At 41.0% G+C, this 18,383-nt stretch overlaps 1 protein-coding gene across 1 annotated transcript in view; it reads left to right on the top strand.

The window, feature by feature from the left end:
* SMAD1 (SMAD family member 1) overlaps positions 1 to 18,383 on the top strand; it is a 61,985-nt gene that overhangs the window by 12,525 nt on the left and 31,077 nt on the right. The window contains exon 2 of the mRNA XM_054562790.1: positions 14,651 to 15,238. Coding sequence (XP_054418765.1) covers positions 14,839 to 15,238 — 400 coding nt within the window. The 5' untranslated portion in view covers positions 14,651 to 14,838. The remainder of the gene's footprint in view (positions 1 to 14,650; positions 15,239 to 18,383) is intronic.

The following is an 18,383-nucleotide window of genomic DNA, read 5'->3' as shown; positions in this document are numbered from 1 at the left end:
AGGTTCACGTACTGGGAAGGGGACAGGACCAGACTGCTCTTGAGTTATGTTGAGTAGCACAAAACATTTTTTGGGGTAAGATTCGCTGCAAAATTGGAAGGATATTTGAATTGTCACTGGAAAGGGGGACTAGGAGACTAGAGGGGGAAGGAGACTGACTTTTTGTTACATTACCGCATTTTGTAAAATTGAATTTCACTAATTGTTTAATAAAAAAGTATGTCCCGCCCATATCGTAGTCACCCAGAATTAGGTCATCTATTCCAACCCTGTATACGAAATACCTTTCTCTGAAAATCCCGGTTCAGTGGTATTCCATTCTGTACAGAAACACTTCTGATTATTTTCTTTATAGAAAGATAAATCTTGCTACCTCTTAGTCATACTACTGCCTTCTGAAGCTGTGTGGACTGACTGTCTTACCTACGGTCAGTTTTTATTTTTGTTATCAGGGTAGTTGGCTATTTACAAAGCTGGGCTGCTGTCTTGCGCTCCCCTCCTCCTCGCTCTTTCTTAACGGTGACCATTTGCTCAGTTTTATTTCCTTCCAGGCCTTTAAAGATGCACATACATTGTACATGTACAGGTTTTGTCTCTATTTGTGTTTTTAAAATGAGGTTGCACTCCATATATTGTTCTGCAACTTTAAAAAAACCGAACAGTTATGGTGTGCTCTTCTTTCCATGTTAGACATAAAAGTCTGTTTTTTTTTCTTCTGTAACAGTTACATCATTGTCAGATGTACCATAATTTATTTAATCATTCCCTTATTGTTAGACATCTGGGTTATCTGGAACGTGAATAATCGTGAGCGTAGATGAAGCTGATCTGAGGACGCTGCTTCCCTGGAGTCTCTCAGGTCCTGGCTGTTTTCTCTTCCAGCCTCATGCCAGGGGGCTGGAGGCGTGGGGCTCCTCTTCCTGGTCCCCCCGCCCCCCCGGCCCGCCCTCCCCCTGCCAGCCTCTCACCAGCCTCCACAGAAACACCCAGCCTTGAATGTCAGTCAGCTTGTTCCAGTCCCTTCCTGCCTCACTCCCTATTGTTCACACAGTTCCTACAAGATTTTAGCTTCTGGTCCTGAGTCCCTCCTGCTGCTCCTGCGATCACTCGTGACCTTTGATCCCACCTAACAGGCTCAGCCTCAATAGTCCCATAGTATGGGATTTTTCATTTCTAAAATTTAACAGCTTTCTCTAAGATGATGGTTAATTAATTTCTTTATTTACATATGTAGGAAAGTGTATTTGTTCATGGCTCTGCCTGCAGAGTGTATCATCGGGAACCTGACCCTTCTGCCACACTGATCCAAACCTTTATCACCTCACACTGTGCCTGTCCACTGCCGGAGCTTCCCAGCGGGCCTCGCTGCTACCTCCTGCGCCCATCCTTCCGCCCCTTCTCCGCCCAGCCAGCCCTGGGAGTCCCGTTAAACTGTCAGCTCACGGCTTCCGTTTCCACTCACATCTCCCCGGTGGTGCCCAGCTCAGCTTAGAGCAAAAGCTAACAAGTCCTCGTGGACGCCTCCGTCTGCTCCCCTCACCTCCCGGACCTCGTCTCCCACGGCGCTCTCCTCGCCCCTCCCCTGCCGCGTGGACTCCTTGCTGTGGGAGCACCTCGCCACACTGCTCCCTCAGGGCCTTGCCCCGCCCTGCCCCGCTCCCTGTGCAGTCTGCTTCCCCAGACACCCGTGGGGCTCAGTCCCTTGCCTCTTCAGGTTTGCATTCGAGTATCACCTTCTCAGTGAGGCCTTCCATAACCACTGGAATGTAGATCTCCTGAAAGCATGGACTTTCTAAAAATTGCCAGGGTTTTGTTTGTTTTTAGAGGGTCACGGAGGGAGAAAGAGTGGGAGAGAAACATGAATTCTAGGATGGAACCCACAACCCAAGCATGTGCCCTGACCGGGAATCAAACCAGCGACCTTTCACTTTGCAGGACGACGCCCAGCCAACTGAGCCACACTGATCATGGCTAAAAATTACTGGTTCTGTCTCTTTTGTTCAATGTTATGTCTCCCAGTGCTTAGAATAGGGTCTGGCACAACAGAGGTGCTTGTCAAATGAATTGAATGACTGTGGTGCTCATCGGCTTTTCTTTTTATTATTTTTAGAGTAAAGTTAGAAATTCACTGTACAGATAAAACTAGGACAGGAGGTTTGTGCGTTTTTGGGGGTATATATAAAATAGTAAAATTAGCTTTCTTAGTTGTGAAATTACTCTTCTGATAAAATGTTTTTTAGCATGTTATAATCTTCAAATTAGTTTCACATGTTTGTATTTACTCTTCATAACAACCCAGTGGGGTAGGTAGTGGAATCAGACCTTTGTAGAAAAGCAAACTGAGGCTCAGAGAAGTGTTTGCTCACAGCCCAGCTACTAAGTGGAAAGTTGCCATCCACACCTGCCTAGTGTTCCAAAAGAAGGGCCCTTGTTTTCTCATTTGGAAACATCTTTACACGACAAAAAAATTGTGGGGGGTTTTATTTTGAAAGCCCTGAGAATGTGCCCCGATTTCTTACTCCAGATTTAGCCTGCCTTTTGTTTCCATTTTGAAAGTACATAAAATAAATGGTTAACTTTAAAGTTCCTGACAATGACAGATCAACAAGTTTTATTTCTCTCACCTGTGGAGGAAGTGGCCTCCACCCAGTTTCACTGAATTAGGAGGGAAGTGATTTTTTCAAGTGATAAAAAGAAATAAAATTCCATGCTCTTCCCAGAGGAGGAGTTCAACAATTGGGAGAATGGTGTGAGACCATATGTTGGTTTGTAAAAGGATATAACTTGTAAAGATGTTTCCTTTGATGCCTGTGATGAATATGGATGTGTTTCCCTTTTAGAGGGTCCAGATTAAATTATTCAATTAAGCCCTGAGCTGAAGGATCTAAATATAGGGAGAGGGTTCAGGCTGTCCTGCCTCGTGCATGTCAGCTCAGTGCTACAGATGTGCATTTTCGTTGTCATAAACAGCACCTGTGAGATCAATGGAGCAAGAGAAAAATGTTCCAAAAATGAAATAGAGCAGGATTTTTTTTTTTTTAAATGAAAGGGGTAGCTTTTTCCTCCTCTAGCTGCTTCCATTTTCATCTGTGAATTTGATGTTTGAATTTTTTTTTAAACCTGATTAATAGACGTTAGTATGTGTTCTGGTTTAAATTGTAGATCTACTACTTGCTAGAATATGGTCTCAAGAAAGGTGTTTAACCTCTGATCCTCAGGTTTATTAATGAAGTTGAGATAAAGATACATACCTTGAAGAACTCTCCTGTAAGGAGTCAGTAAGATGTTTGTAAAAACAAATAGTGGCATGCTTGCGTAGGTAATAGCGCAAACTAATTTCATTCATGTGTTAACGATGAATCATTTATAACTGGCCACTTATGGAAATTTACCACACTTTGCAATCTGTAAAATTGCTATTCTATGTAATAATGACGCAAAGAAAGTTGTTTTTTTCTAGGAGACAGCTGCTGTAGACTTTTCCCCTGTTGTAGTCAATAAAATTAAAACTTCAAATGCCTCTGGTCTTCGGGATCCTGTGTTTGAGGAATGCACTTCCAGGGCAATGACTCAGTACAAGTTTTGAGTTGAAGTGACTCAAAAGTTTATCAGGGTGAGGTCATTGGGACGAGGCTGTCTTGAAAGGCCACCGCATGCTGAAGGACAGTTTTCCATTACAAGCATGAATTTTTAAGAACCGGGAATCAAGTGGGATTAAGGAATGTTGTACAACTTTTAGAAGAAGTGGCAAGGAGATGTAGAGAGAAGCGTAGTTTGTTTGTTGAAGTTGTTGAGGACAGTAAGAAAACCTTTAAGTGCCTTCAGTCTGCTTAACTCAACAAATAATTACCTAATGAAACACAACAGAATTGACACTAGCTATTCTTTGTGGAATCTCTGTGACTAAGAAAAACTCATCCGTCTCCCTCCAAGCAGCCCAGGTTTGTCAGGATAGAAGGACAGACTTGTGCATGCAAAGCAGGCCCCAAACGAACGCTTGTCTTAAAGAATTTTCTAACACCATGAAGCTCTATTCAGTAGCGTACTTGGCACAACTAAATCTGTGAACTGCATACAGCTCTGTCCTGGGAGATGCATGTAATTGTGACATCTGTACATTCCTTGCTTCCCTTACATCAAGGGAACGCTATTTTTGAAATCACTGCAGTGCCACAGCTTGCCACGCACTTACAAGTGGTAAGCTAGAATTCAAAGGCTACGTGGTAGTCCCCCCCGCCCGATTCCTACACTTCCCATTGACCTAACACTGTTGAGAGACCCCTGCGCAACTCTTGCCTAAGTTGCACCTGAGAGACTGCTGTGTTTCAAAGGCAGTAGTAGTACCTGCCTAATTGCATTACTAACCAAGAGGCTTTCAAGAGCTTGTCCTCTCTTCCAACCCCCAGTTTCTCTAGATTTGGGAAATTAATCTCTGAAAAAAAATTTCATGAGAAAATTGAAAACTATTGTGTTATCAATCACATGTTTAGAATGTTGGTAAGAGGCTCCGTAAGGTGAAACTTGACTCCTCACCGCTGGTGATGGCAGGACTGGCTGTCGCTTTGGTTTGAGACGGGCAGAATTCTTCCGTGGCCTCCAGTGGATCTTCCTATTGCTTTCTTGCCTAGGAATTTTGTTTATAGACGTTTTCTTTTCATGAGGATTCTGTCGAAGTAGAGTTCCTTTTAGCTTTAGCTCAACTCCCAAGTAGTGAAGTATGTTTCAAAAGTGCTTTCAAATGGAGAGAGATTTTTATCCATCATCACTTTCTTCTTGTTCTAGGATCCCCCCACCCCTTGTTTTGGTTGTTGGTGGGCTACCTTTGGTTATTCTGGACTACATTTCACCCACCTGAAATTGAGAAATGTTGAAAGTCAAGGGTTAAGTGCTCTTTTAAAAGAGGAAAAAGAAATGCAGAGGCACTCCACCAGTTTTCAATACAAATATTTCAAAACCCAGTCAGTTTCTAGTAGGAATTACTGGGGAAAAGAAACATTTGAGCAGATTATTTATTGAAAGCAAATCACAGAGCATTGGTACTTTGGGGTGTTTTCTGAGACTCAGATACCTTGTAGCCAGAGAAAACCTGTCTCTGTTTATATTCATTGTAATGGCATTATACTTGTGTAGCAAGTTGTAACTTTTTTGTTCCTGTTTTCCCTAAGAGGAGATAAATATGTATCATTTTCCTTAAGGACTTATTCAATATACAAGTCTTTCCTGCTTTTAGTAGGAACTGTTTAGAGTTGGCACCACTTAAAGTTGTATTCTCCTTGTTCCAGAATATTGTCCCTGCCTGTCATTATGCAGTAGTAGTCCCCTGTTATCCTTGGGGGGCACATTCTAAGACCCCCCCCCGCCCCCGTGGATGCCTGAAACCTCAGTTAGTACCAAACCCTGCATATATACTGTGTTCTTCCTGTACTACATACATGCCCATGATAAAGTTTAATGGATAAACTTGGCATAGTAAGATTAACAGCAATAAAACAGTTACGACAATATACTGTAATAGAAGTTATGTGAATGTGGTCTCTCTCAAAATATGCGATTGTACTGTACTCACCCTTTTACTTAAAAGAAGCATCACCCCCCTCCCCCAACTCTGGCGTATCCGGATTGCTAGCATCACTCCTTGTGTGCCTTGGGGTCATTGTGAAGTAAAATAAGGGTGACTTGAACATAAACACTTCGATGCCTCTATGGTAGATGTGGAAACGAAGACGGCCACTAAGCAACTAATGGGCAGGGAGAGCAGAACGTAGAGGCAAAGGGATGATTCACGTTCCAGGTAGGATGCAGCCGAAAGGCACAAAATCTCATCACGCGCCACGGAGCAGTGCACAACTTACAATGTGAATTGTTTATGTCTGGAATTTTCCACTTAGTACTCTCAGGCCACGGCTGACCAGGGGTTGCTGTGCCAGCGGACAGGGATGGGAGACCACTGTAGTGGTTTTCTTGGGCGCCGCTGATAGGATTGTTCCTCTGTCTGGAAACGGGAATGTGCGTGCGGCTTCTGCCTCAGCCACCCTGCCAGGCGAGGGTGGGATTGTCTGGTTCACTTTTACGTACTGGGTGCTTCAGATTTATCAAAAGCTTGGAAGCTCCCAGTTCTTCAGAACTTGGGATTAATTCTGTAGTCTAATTTTATTTAGGTCTAACAAATAGGGTTATGACCCCCACTCTCTATTTTGTGAATTCTCCATTTTACCCTTACAGTAAAACTCATTGATATTCTTGGTTTGATGTTGGATTGTTCTTTATGTTTTAAAATATTTACTGGCATTGACTATCTGGAATGGTTTTCTTTGAGACCTTCATTTGTTAAGCACTTTTTTTAACGTAGTGTCTAGTTTCCTGTGATTCGTATTATATTTATGTGTCAGGAACTTTTAGGATATCTTTGTTTTATCCCCTTTACAAATCATGATCTGTTTTAACAATTCTGCTTTTGGTGGTGTCAACCTTAAAAATTAAACAGCAGCGGCTATCAAGCAGCAAGTGAGTTCATTCAGGAACAGCAGAGGAATTGCAGCCTAGAACAAGCAAACTATGGTGAATTAAAAGCAAGTCCCAGGAACAAAGAGAGGAGGGTGCTTTTATATAGGAAGGGAGGAAGTTGGAAGGGGCGGTTTTGAGCAGAAGTTCATTGGAGGAGAGTGAGAGTTTGGGATTGTGGCGGCTTCTCATTGGCTGAGTTGTTGCTGGGCAAGGAGAAAATCATCCTTCTTCTTTCTGGGGTATTTAACATAAGTCTTTCCCTGCTGAGATATGTAAACTAAGTGAGAATGAGTGGTACGTGCACAAGAGCCCCCCCCCCCCCCCTTGCACGGCTTTGCTTCTCAACTGCCTTTTCAGTGAGTGTTTCCTTTATTCATTTTTTCACAGAAGTACATACAGTTGACATGGTACCCAAATGAGATCAAGTAAGTTTAAAGAAATCGTCCATTTTGGAGTAATGAAAAATTACATTACAGATCCCCTGGCATGTTCATTTTTGGGCCCTTTTTGATGTTTTAATTTAGCTATGCATCTCAAAGGAGGCAAGAGTTCTCATCAGGCCTTGAGTCCTATCTAAATTAGATGTTATGATAGAAGACAGATACCTTTTCATGATACTAATTAATATTGCCACCATTAACTTTATACAGCACAAACTGGGGTCTTTCACTTCACTGTGGCATGACAGTGATATGAAAATACTGAACTACAAAAACCATGCAGTTTGCTCATGATTTCTCTGAAACCCAGATGTAGCTCTCTTTGGAAGCCTAAATCTTACTTGTTGTTTACAAGATCATCTGTTGAAGAAGAAAGCTAGCTGTGTAAGTCAGGAAATAGGCACAGTTTATTTACTTACTTGGAAATACTTATTTCTACCCAAAAAAGATCAAACATTTTTTTATCCTCACCTGAGGACATGCTCATTGATTTTAGAGGGGCGGGGGGGAAGGGAGGGAGAGAGGAGGGAGGGAGAGAAACATCAATGTGAGAGAAAAAGACCGATTGGTTGCTGCTCCTCTGTGCCCACACTGGAAACTGAGCCTGCAGCCTGGGCATGTGCCCTGACTGGGAACCGAACCCGTGGCCTTTCAGTGTACAGGAGGACCCTTCAACCAACTGAGACCCACTGGCCAGGGCAGAATCCAAACATTTTTATAGAAAGATAATTTTTATAAAGTGGTCTCTTTTTTTTTTTTTCTTAAATAACTCATCCAACTTTAACCAGTTTCAAAGTGAAACCTGTGATTTTAGTTCCTTGATTCTTTTGATCTTTATGCTTTGATGTTTTCCCATTCGAAGTAAGATAGAGTAATGAACCAAAGAACAAGAAGTGAATTTTAAAAAGTGAGTTGCTTGCTTCATTGAAGAGAGGTCATTTATCTTCTGTCAGTTACTTTCTTTAAGGTACTAGGAGTCTGATTTTTTTTCCCCCAGGCACTTTTTGGAGCCTATACTTTATGTTTATTGAATAATTTAATTATCCTCAATATTTAATGGGATCATTTATTTTGTCTCGCTCATTGAATTCCATGCCAGTGCAAGAATTGTAAAATGGCACTGGGCTGAAGCTGCAGAGGGCATTGGGTCATTGTCCATCTCCTTTTCTTCTCATCCCTTTATTAAGGGGACTTGGGCAGTAACACTTGGTGGCTGCCCCCCCCTTCTTAAAAAAATGGATCTTCAGATACAAATTAGAATAGTTTCCTTTTAAAAGTTTCTGTGGGAAATTGGAATCTGAAGGACAGTGAATGGCAGAGAGTGTATTTTGTTGATATTCACACAGTGGGATAATTACATGCTTCTTTACTAGATGGAGCCACGCTGAAGAAAATACCCATTGTTGTACAGTTGGCTAATTAGGCTTCCTTTAAATATAAAGCACGTTACATACCAGTTAAAGGTATTTTAATTTTTTTCTTTTTTCTTTTTTGCTTTCTTCCTTTTAACAATAAGGAATACCACATAAGATACAAAATTAAATATCCAAGTGCAAAGGCATATTTTTCTCACATGGATTCTGGCAGGTCTCGTAGAAACCCTTCCCAGCGGGGGCACATCCAGCCTGAAGGCCAAGGAGAGTTTGTGTGTGTCTTGAGCTCATGAAATTGAGCTATACTGTTTTGTAATTAGCAAATTACATACAGACGCTTTTTTGAAAAAAATGTAAGTTAAGATTTTCATTCAAGAGTGTTTGGAAAGCTTGGAAAAGTATGAGAAAGAGATAGCACTAACTTTCCAAACACAGCCCCTGTTATACTTTGTTACCTTTACATAGTTGTCCATTATATTTATATATATATGTGTGTGTGTGTGTATATATATAGTTTTGCATTCTGCTTAAAGTTTTTTCCAAGCTATTATGTAGTTTTTATAAACATACTTTTTACCAGTTATATGTCTATTGAGGAGATTACATTATATAGCTTATGTAGCTATTTTCCAGTTATTAAGACGTTTTTCCCTGTAATAAACAATGATGAAAAGCTTTGTACAAAAATTTTTTACCTTTTCTAGTTTGGGATATTTCCTAAGAGCAAGTTTCTAAAAGTGAAGTTTCTGGAACAAAGATCTCAATATTTTTAAGGCTTCTTGACTAGATGAATGCTTTTTTTTGTCAGTGTGAAATGTTTGTATTTGGAGAAGAGGGAAGGAAATCTCTGTTTGCTGACTCATGTTTTTATTTTGCACTTTAAACTGATAAGGCCACTTAACTTTTGACATAAACTAAAGCAGGAAGTACAAAAAGGGGCAGGAAAAAAATGAGCTGTCTTGCCAAGGCCATAGTATCATGGACTCATTTGAATTCTTAAGGGGAGGTAGATGAATTATTTGACTGTATGTTAAAAAAAAAAAGCTTAACTCAGTAAGCAGAAATTAGTGATCATCTTGCACTTTGTTTTACCTGTGCACATTTGTGTACAGAAGTTTGTGTTCTTGTCACGGTAATTTTTGTGAGTGGCATCAAGACAATCATGGCTTACCTGGCCCCAGCACAACTTTTTTTTTAACAAGATGTATCTTTTGCTTTTATTTTCTGTTCTCTGTGTGAGGAGACCTCCTGTATTGAGGATATCACCTTAGCTGTCTTCCTGCAATAGATCTAATCATGTCGATGTTCTGGTTTAAGACCCTCCACCTGTCTGCCGGACAAGCTGTATCGCTGCCCTTCACGGGCTTGCCTGCCCTTCTTACCGGCCTTGTGTTGGCTTCCACCACCTTGAACCTGTCTGTCAAAACGAGCAGTTTAGAAAAGTGGTGCAAATAAAGCCTTGAGGCTCTAGAGCCAGGAAGCATGGGCTCCGCCTGCAGCTGTGCAGGTAAACTCGGAGCAGGTTATTCAGCTTCCCTGCACCTCGCTTTACTTACCTGTAAAATAAAGAAAACATGGTAATGTTCCCATCGGAGGGTTTGCTGCAAAGGTTAAACTAGTCACCAGATGGGAATTGCTTGGAACAGGCTGTCAGGCGATGGTTACTCGGAATGTGAGCTCTATTGTTTCACAAAATTCTACGCATCCTTTCAGGCCTGCCTGATAGATAGGTCCTCGTGGAGAGAACTTCCTGAAGTCCCGGGAATTAATTTGTCTCTTTTTCTGCTTCTATATGTTACTTAGAGCCGTTGTAGAGCTTTTATCACAGAGTGTTGCTGCTACACACTGGCGCTTGCAGGAGAACGGAGCCCCGCACGCAGGGGACCCTGTGCCGCCCGGGGCTGGGCCCTGAGCGGCGCTCAGGACCGCGGTGGTCGGTGACTGCCAGTGCGCAGAGTGGGGACGTGCGTCTGAAGTGCTGGTTCTCAAGCTCTCCCTGCCCCTCCGCGCACTTATTAGTATAACGAACACGTCAGTGATTGGGGTTTGAAGTAGCCCTGCGTGATTTTGGTGCACACTCATCCCCTCTGTTGAAAATCATTGACTAAAATGTTTTTTAAAAAAAGCAGTGTTTGGAATAAAAGGAAATGACAGATAGAATAAGGAGAAATACATTCCCTTCATGAACTGTGACTGGAGGACTAGATAGAAGTCGTCTTTCTTGTTCTTTTGCAAAACTAACCTTTAGTAAATGACCATTTCAGTAGGTACATGCTGACCAAGCGTGACTTTTAGATACTAGCATAATTTTGTTTCCTGTTTCCTTTTCTGTTAAATGAAAATAATACCAGCTTGAAAGGAACTGATAAATTTGGGTAAAACTCTTTACTCTAAAAAAAGGAAACAACTGATTCCCTACACAGCTTACCGAATAATATTTATATTTAATAATATTCATACTCAGTATTGAATAAAGTTGAAGCCCCACACTTGGCCTCCTAATTTCTTCAGGGAACTTAAATTATTCATTAAACATTTACTGAGAATCTGCTGTGTGCCAGGTTCAGTGCTGGACTCCAAAGATACGAAGAGAGAAGATCGAATTCCTTATTTTCTTATCATGAAAGATGTGTCAGTGACCACAGAGCAGGAATAGACGTGCACAATTTGCTGTGACAGCTGTTCATTATCATTATCTCTTTTAACTTCTGAGGTTCACTAATTTCTCTCTTTTATTTGTAGTCTGTGCTTTCTCTTTCCTTAGCTAGTTTTCCTAGAGGTTTATCCAGTTCTTTTAGTATTTTCAAAGAACCAACTTTGATTTTTATAGGATTTCTCTAATGTGCTTTTTTTTTTTTTTTTTTAATTTCTGCTGTCATTTTCTTCTACTTTCTTTGGAATTAATTTACTTTTTTTTTTCTTGTGGTGGATACGTAGAACATTAGTTCTCAGGGGTTTTCCCCCTTTTCTAATGTACACATTTAAGAGTACACACCTCCCTTTAAGCATTGCTTGAGCCACATCCTACAAGTTTTGATTTGTCATATTTTTATAATTGTTAAGCTAAAAAGGTTTTCTAATTTCGACTGTGGTTTCTTCTTTAGTTCATGGGTTATTTAAAAGTATAATTTTTAATAACAGAATTTTTGTTAGTGATTTCTTAGTTATACTTTGATCAAAGGACACATTCTGCATGGTTTTGCTACATATAGAGATTTGTTTTATGGATCATTACATGGTCATTTGGGGTAGATCTTCCATGTGTATTTGAAAGTATTATGCTATGCATTCTACATGTGTTGGGTACAGTGATATATGTACATGAATTGGATCAAGTTTTTCAACATGTCATTAATCTTCCATATCTTGATTTTTGTTTGCTTGTTATCAGTTATTGTGTAAATTTCCCACTAGATTGTGGGTTTCTCTCTTTGTTACTTTGTCAATTTCTGTTTTATATATTTTGAGACTTATGATGTGCATAAAAGTTTGATCTTCATGATGGGGATTGTAATACATTCATGGTGAATCAACTCTTTAAACATTATGAAATGTTACTCTTTTACCTCTGGTGATAATTCTTATTTTAATGTCTGTTTTGTCAGATTGGATAGCTTTTTGATTAGAATACAATAGGTATCTTTTCCCATCCTTTTTTCTATTAACCCTTCTCTGTCCTTGCATTTAATCTGTGTCTTTGGGGAGTACACTGCAGTTAGGTGGTGCTCCCCATATTTAACTTATATATTTAATCTGTTTACATTTAAGTAATCCCTGATCCTTTGGAGATTAGGTCTAAATTGTATTGTTCTTAATTTTTCCCATCCATTATTTACTCCTTTTTCCCCCTTATATTTTTGTATTAGTAATATTTTTAAAAATAATTCCATATTTTAACCACCTATTATCTCAATAGCTTTTAAAGTATTGTTTCAGTGGTCGCTTTATGATGGCATGACTTCAAAACTTAGATCAATAATAATGATTTAATTCTTACCATAGCCTGGGTCATACAGGGACCTTAGAACACCAACTTCATTCACCCTTTCTGTTCTTTGTTTTTTTATTGTTGTTTTTTTGTGTCATGCATTTTAATTGTATTTTTAAACACCAAAGAGATTCCTATTATTGTTTTGTAAAGTCAGTATTCATTTAGACTTCCCCGTATTTACCCTTCTGGAACTCTTCACTCTCATTCTTTTTCGCAGTTCTTTTCTTCTTTGGAGGACCTTTTTCCTTCTGCCTGATGAATTTCTGCTGGAAGCCAGTTTTCTCAGATTTTGTTTGTTGGAAAGCATCTTTACTTCACAGTAATTTCTTTGTATGATTTTTCCACTAAGTATAGGCTTCTAAGTTACCAGCTATTTATTTACATTTGGCATGCTAACATATTATTTCATTGTCTTCTTGTTTCTGTTCTTTTTGTCAAAATGTCGGCTGTCAGCCTTATTGTACTTACTGGAGAAGAATGTCTTTGAAAAACTTGTAGGTTTCTCTATATATATCCTTCTTGGCATTTATAGGGCTTCATGAATCTGTGGCTAGATGTCTGCTGCCAGTTTTGGAAAAGCCTTGGCCAGTATCTACAAACATGCCTCAGTCAGTTTTGTCTCCTCTCCTGCCATCACCTTGAATCCAGTTTATTATTAAGATGATTCGAGGCTGTTACTCAGTATAAAAACTGGTCCATGTCATCACTTTTGCCTACATGGGTCTGAACTGAAAGTCTAGCGTATGGACCAGGACCTCCATCTCACCAGGCCCTTGACTGCATTTTTTATGAATCTGCTGAGATCTCTGCTTGGTTCCTGAGCCTCTGTCGGCATGGCCACTAGGCCTCTTGCTGCTCAGAACCTAGGCTTTGCAAATGCCTTGAGAAGAAAAGCTGTGATAATGTTCAGCTCACTTCATTGCTTTTTCCTTCTGTCCATTATCTTGGCCCCTCTTGTCCCAAGTACCTCGGTTGCCCTTTAGTGTCTTTAAAATGCTAGGCTTTCCCGCCCCCACCCCCACCCCCCTACCCCCAGTTTGTTTGTATTTTATTCAGCCTTTATAGTTATTTTTAGGAGGAGGTTGGTTTGCTACATGCTACTGCATCTTAGCTGGAGTTTGTGTAATGGTATCCTGTTTTAATCTTTCTCACCTTTCGTTTTTGCATCTGGTGAAGGGTAACTAGAAGGTTTACAGGAGACAACATGACTAAAGGATTTAGTAAAGTATGTGTTCATGTGCATCACTTCGTTCATGTCTGTGAAAAGTAACTTTGAAAAAGTGCAAAATGAACTTCTTACCTTACTTGTAAGCTTGTTCACTGAATGAAAATGTTGGTACGTTTATGTGGTGGAAACGTAACTACCTCTACTTTTAGCATAAGGAATACTTGAGGAACAAACTAAAAACATTTTTATTTTTTTCCTGTTGCTGTCAGTTTTTGTTGACTGAAGTGTGTCTTAAAATACATGTTTAGTGCTATAAATGAATCTACATAGAAAACATAATATCTGGTGAGAACTTGAACTTTTTTTGTGCTAAGGTGTCTATTGCTTCTATCTCAGAACTCATTTAAACAGTAGCATACTTTTGAAACTGTGTCTCAGTTTATTTACCTGTAAAGTGACATTACTTGTATTACTTAGCTAAAAGGAAGGGATTTAATACTGTGTATTAGTCTGCTTGGGCTGCCATGACATTATACAGCAGGTCCTTGAATAATGATGTTTTGTTCAATGTTTCGTTATGACATTGATGAAATGCCATAGGAACTCTTGTTTATATCAGTTAGCCTAAGGTAGAATTGGATTCCCTATACATTGTTTTGCTTTAAAGTTGTAGAACCTAGTGAAAATGTTAAGTGAGGAATTACTGCACCATAGATCATGTGGTTTAAATGACAGAAATTTATTTGTCACTGTTCTGGAAGCTAGGAAGTCCAAGATCAAGGTTCCAGACAGTTTGGTTTCAGGTTTTCTCTTCTGGGTTCGCTGATGGCTACCTTCTCTCTGTGGCCTTTTGTGGCCTCTTCTCAGCCCTTGGGGAGAGAAAAAGAGATCTCTCCCTTCTTCTTCTTGAAGCCACCAATCCTATCAGATTATGGCCCCACCCTCATGACCTCATTTAACCTTAATTACTTCCTTAGAGGCTCCATTTCCAAATATATTGACCTCAGGGGTTAGGATTTCAACATGAGATTTACAGGGCACATAGTTCAGTCCCTATCATACTAAAATACATAAAAGCACTTAAAATTGTACTCGGCCCATAGTAACTCTTGAATAAATTACAGTTTTGTGATAGAGATGATTTTAAACATTTCCCCCCTTTTTTCTTTTCTAGGTGCTGACTTTGGGTTACTTCTTGAAATACTAGGAATGGTCATTTCTGCTTTTTCAGCCCCTCAAGACTCAAGCTAAAGAGAATCCTATGTAAACAAAGGGAAAGCCCTTCCGTTGTCCTTTTGCATTGGGAGACTCCTTTATTTTACCACACACTCCAGGAAGGCGTGTGTAACCAGTGCCAGCGCCATGAACGTGACGAGTTTGTTTTCCTTCACAAGTCCAGCCGTGAAGAGGCTCCTTGGGTGGAAACAGGGCGACGAGGAAGAAAAATGGGCAGAGAAAGCTGTCGACGCTCTGGTGAAGAAACTGAAGAAAAAGAAAGGGGCCATGGAGGAGCTGGAGAAGGCCTTGAGCTGCCCGGGGCAGCCCAGTAACTGTGTGACCATTCCCCGCTCCCTGGACGGCAGGCTGCAGGTGTCCCACCGGAAGGGACTGCCTCACGTCATTTACTGCCGTGTGTGGCGCTGGCCCGACCTGCAGAGCCACCACGAACTGAAGCCACTGGAGTGCTGCGAGTTCCCCTTTGGCTCCAAGCAGAAGGAGGTGTGCATCAACCCCTACCACTATAAGAGGGTAGAAAGCCCCGGTGAGTGAGTCCTCTCGCATCGCTGCACTCAGCAGATTCGTGATGTTTACACCCTCCGAGTAATTCCTTTCCTACGTTTTCAGTGGTGACGTTTAAATATCAGGGGGAGGAAATAGATGTTTGTCAGCCCTTGGTTGTTTCGTGCATTCTAACAACTTAGTCCTCCCTAGTTAACTTGATTTCTGTAGGAGCAGGGGGATGAAGTTATCATAGTTACCATAATACACGGAAATTTTAATAAATTGTTTTCTTTGTACATTAATTTTTTTAAAGATTTTATTTAGTTTTTGGAGAGGAGAAGGGAAGGAGAAAGGGAGGGAGAGAAACCTTGATGTGTGGTTGCCCCTCATGCGCCTCCTACTGGGGACCAGGCCCACAACCCAGGCCTGTGCCCTGACTGGGAATCAAACTGAGGACCCTTTGGTATGCAGGCTGGCGCTCAGTCCACTGAGCCACACCGGCCAGGGCTAAATTTATTTTTTATGTTTCCCATTGGTTCTGTGCCTCTCTCTAGATAAATTTAGCTGTGATTTTATTACAAGAAAAGAAAATTAGGAAAGGAAAGAAACATGGCGGTGCTGCGTCCCTGCTTGAGGGAAATGCATGCCGAGGCCGGTTGTCAGTGATTTGAATCACTTTGTCCTTAGGAATCACACCTTTTATTATCTTCGGTGGAATTTCGCCATGACATACCCTATGTAGAGGATGTGAACGAATTGTGTTCTACTGTGGAATCATTTGCTATTACTACTTAGACATTTCTAGTTTTTACACATCTGACCTACCAGATTCTTTACAGTAACATGACGTATAGACTTAGAGCAATAGGCTAGACCACATAGCCTAGGAGTGTAGTAGGCTCTAAGCATCTAGGTCTATGCACGCTCACTGTGTTCACACGACGACAAAATCACTTAACGATGCAGTTCTCAGATTGGATCACCGTTAAGTGAGGCGTAAAATTCCTTAGGTACGTGACGTTAGGAATTTCTCTTTCTGCCAATGTGTGGACAGTTATAGGAAAGAGAAAGTTCGTGCAGCTTCTGAAGACTCTGACCCTGCTGATGATGTAACAGGTGACTATTTACTTGGACTTTTAGTAGCCTTTGGAATCCAGGATACTTATTAGTGGTTGGGATAAATGTTGGTTTTCTTTTCCAAAGGAAATGCTGACAGTGGTAAAGTCAGCCATCTGACCGTGGTCTTGAGAAGACCATTCAGTTGCTCTCTGATGCTATGAAAATGCTTTCATGGAGACTTCTGTCATTTGGCTTTTTTTTGTTGTTGTTTTTTATGTTTTTCACATGGGTCTTGAGAATTATCTTCTGTACTTTGAACTTAAACAACTTGAAAGGCCATATTGAACCTGAGCTTGAAATTCTGAGGTTTTGGTTTGATCTTTAAAGTAACACCCTGCACTTAGCTTCCAGGTGCTTTCATTTTCAGCATAATGGCTCCCAGCTGTTTAAAAAGAAAATACACCTAAAATCCTTTCACCTGTTGACCGAATTCGATTTTTCTGGCTCTGGCTGCTTCAGTCACCGTGTAACTAGTCACTTGGTAAATTTTACCTTAAAAAGAGTCTTCAAATTATAGAAATGGAGAGCGAATTGGTGGCCAACCAGGGGCTGAGGAGGGGAGTGGGCGTGGCTGTAAGGCAACAGAAGAGATCCTTGGGCTGCTGGAAGCTTTGCGTCCTGACCCTAATCAATGTCAAGATTCTGATCTTGATGTCGTCCTGTACGTTTGCAAGATGATACCATCGGAAGGAACTGGGTAGCGGGTAGGCAGGGTTTCTCTGTATGATTTCTTACAGCTGCCTATGAATATGCCAGGACCTCAGTGTGAAAAACACTGATTTGGGGAAGAGCTCACGCCTCCAGCAGTCACGCCAGTGACTTTGCTCCAGGCGGCCGCCGTGCTTGGACACGCAGCAGAGGCGCTCTCTGCGCACTTATTACTGGGTCACGCAGACTGTGAAAGAGACATTATACACTCAAGGAGAGCGACTTAGTAAATCTGTTTTAAAAACAAAAATATCTTTTTTTAAAATGCGTTTCTTTATATTGTGAATGTTTTTACTTGAGTGGTGACAGAAACTTCGATCTCATGCATGTTTTTTTAAGTCTTGTCTTAGTATATCCATCTGGAGGACGGAGATGGAGGCGAAGTACTGACCTTTGCTGCAGGTTTATCAGAGTGGTGGTATCTAGGAGTCTGAGAACCGAAGTTGTAACCCAGACGTCAGGATTTGATCAGTACAAGTGTTTTGAAGATTTGGGGTTAATTAGCAACAATTTTAACTGTAAAAATTAAAATAAAGCATTATGACATGTGTATTGGTCAAGGTTCTCCAGAGAAACAGACTCAATAGGATATAGATGTAGACACAGATACAGACATAGACAGACAGACGAGGAGACGTCTCACCGTCTGCTATCTGCAGGCTGGAGAGCCAGGAAAACTGTGGTGGAAGTCCCAGTCCTAGTCCAAAAGCCTGAGGACCAGGAGCACCCGTGTCCGAGGGCAGGAAAAGATACATGTTTCAGCTCAAAAAAAAAAGGCGACCTGCCCTGTCTTTGGCTTTTTGCTCCATTCAGCTTCCCCAGCAGATTGCACGACGCCCACCTGCGTTGGTGAGGGCAGCGTTTCAGCTCTGTCTACCGATTCAAAGACACCCGCGTACACACATTGAGAAATAACGTCCACCATCTATCTGGGCATCCTTCAGCTCTGTCAAGTTGACACATGTAATTAGCCATCACTCTATTGTTCATCTACTTCTAAATTTCTCTTTAAACATTTCTGGTGCATATACAACTCAGGAACTGAGTCTGCCCTGGAAAGACTGGCATTAAGTACAGTACCATGTGTCCCACTGAATAGCAGAAACGTGAACGGGGATGCAGCTGACTCTTACTTACACGGCTGAGTGCGGGTGGCCACAGAAAAGCTCACTCGGTGCTCACACACCTGTACATTGCGTTCCGGTCTGTGTGGCGGTGCCGATGATACATGTGTATTTCATTGTACGGAAGATTTAAGTCGGTTTTTAAGAAGACATACAATAAAGTAGAAACTATTACTAATAAAGGAGACCAGGGCAAGCAACTTATTAAAGTGGAAGGTCAAGACTAAGAGGAAA

The sequence above is a fragment of the Pteronotus mesoamericanus genome, unplaced genomic scaffold (assembly GCF_021234165.1).
Source record: "Pteronotus mesoamericanus isolate MK-2021 breed Mesoamerican mustached bat unplaced genomic scaffold, CSHL_Meso_final contig_163, whole genome shotgun sequence".
Taxonomy (NCBI): Eukaryota; Metazoa; Chordata; class Mammalia; order Chiroptera; family Mormoopidae; genus Pteronotus; species Pteronotus mesoamericanus.
This window is presented reverse-complemented; position numbering and strand designations above follow the sequence as displayed.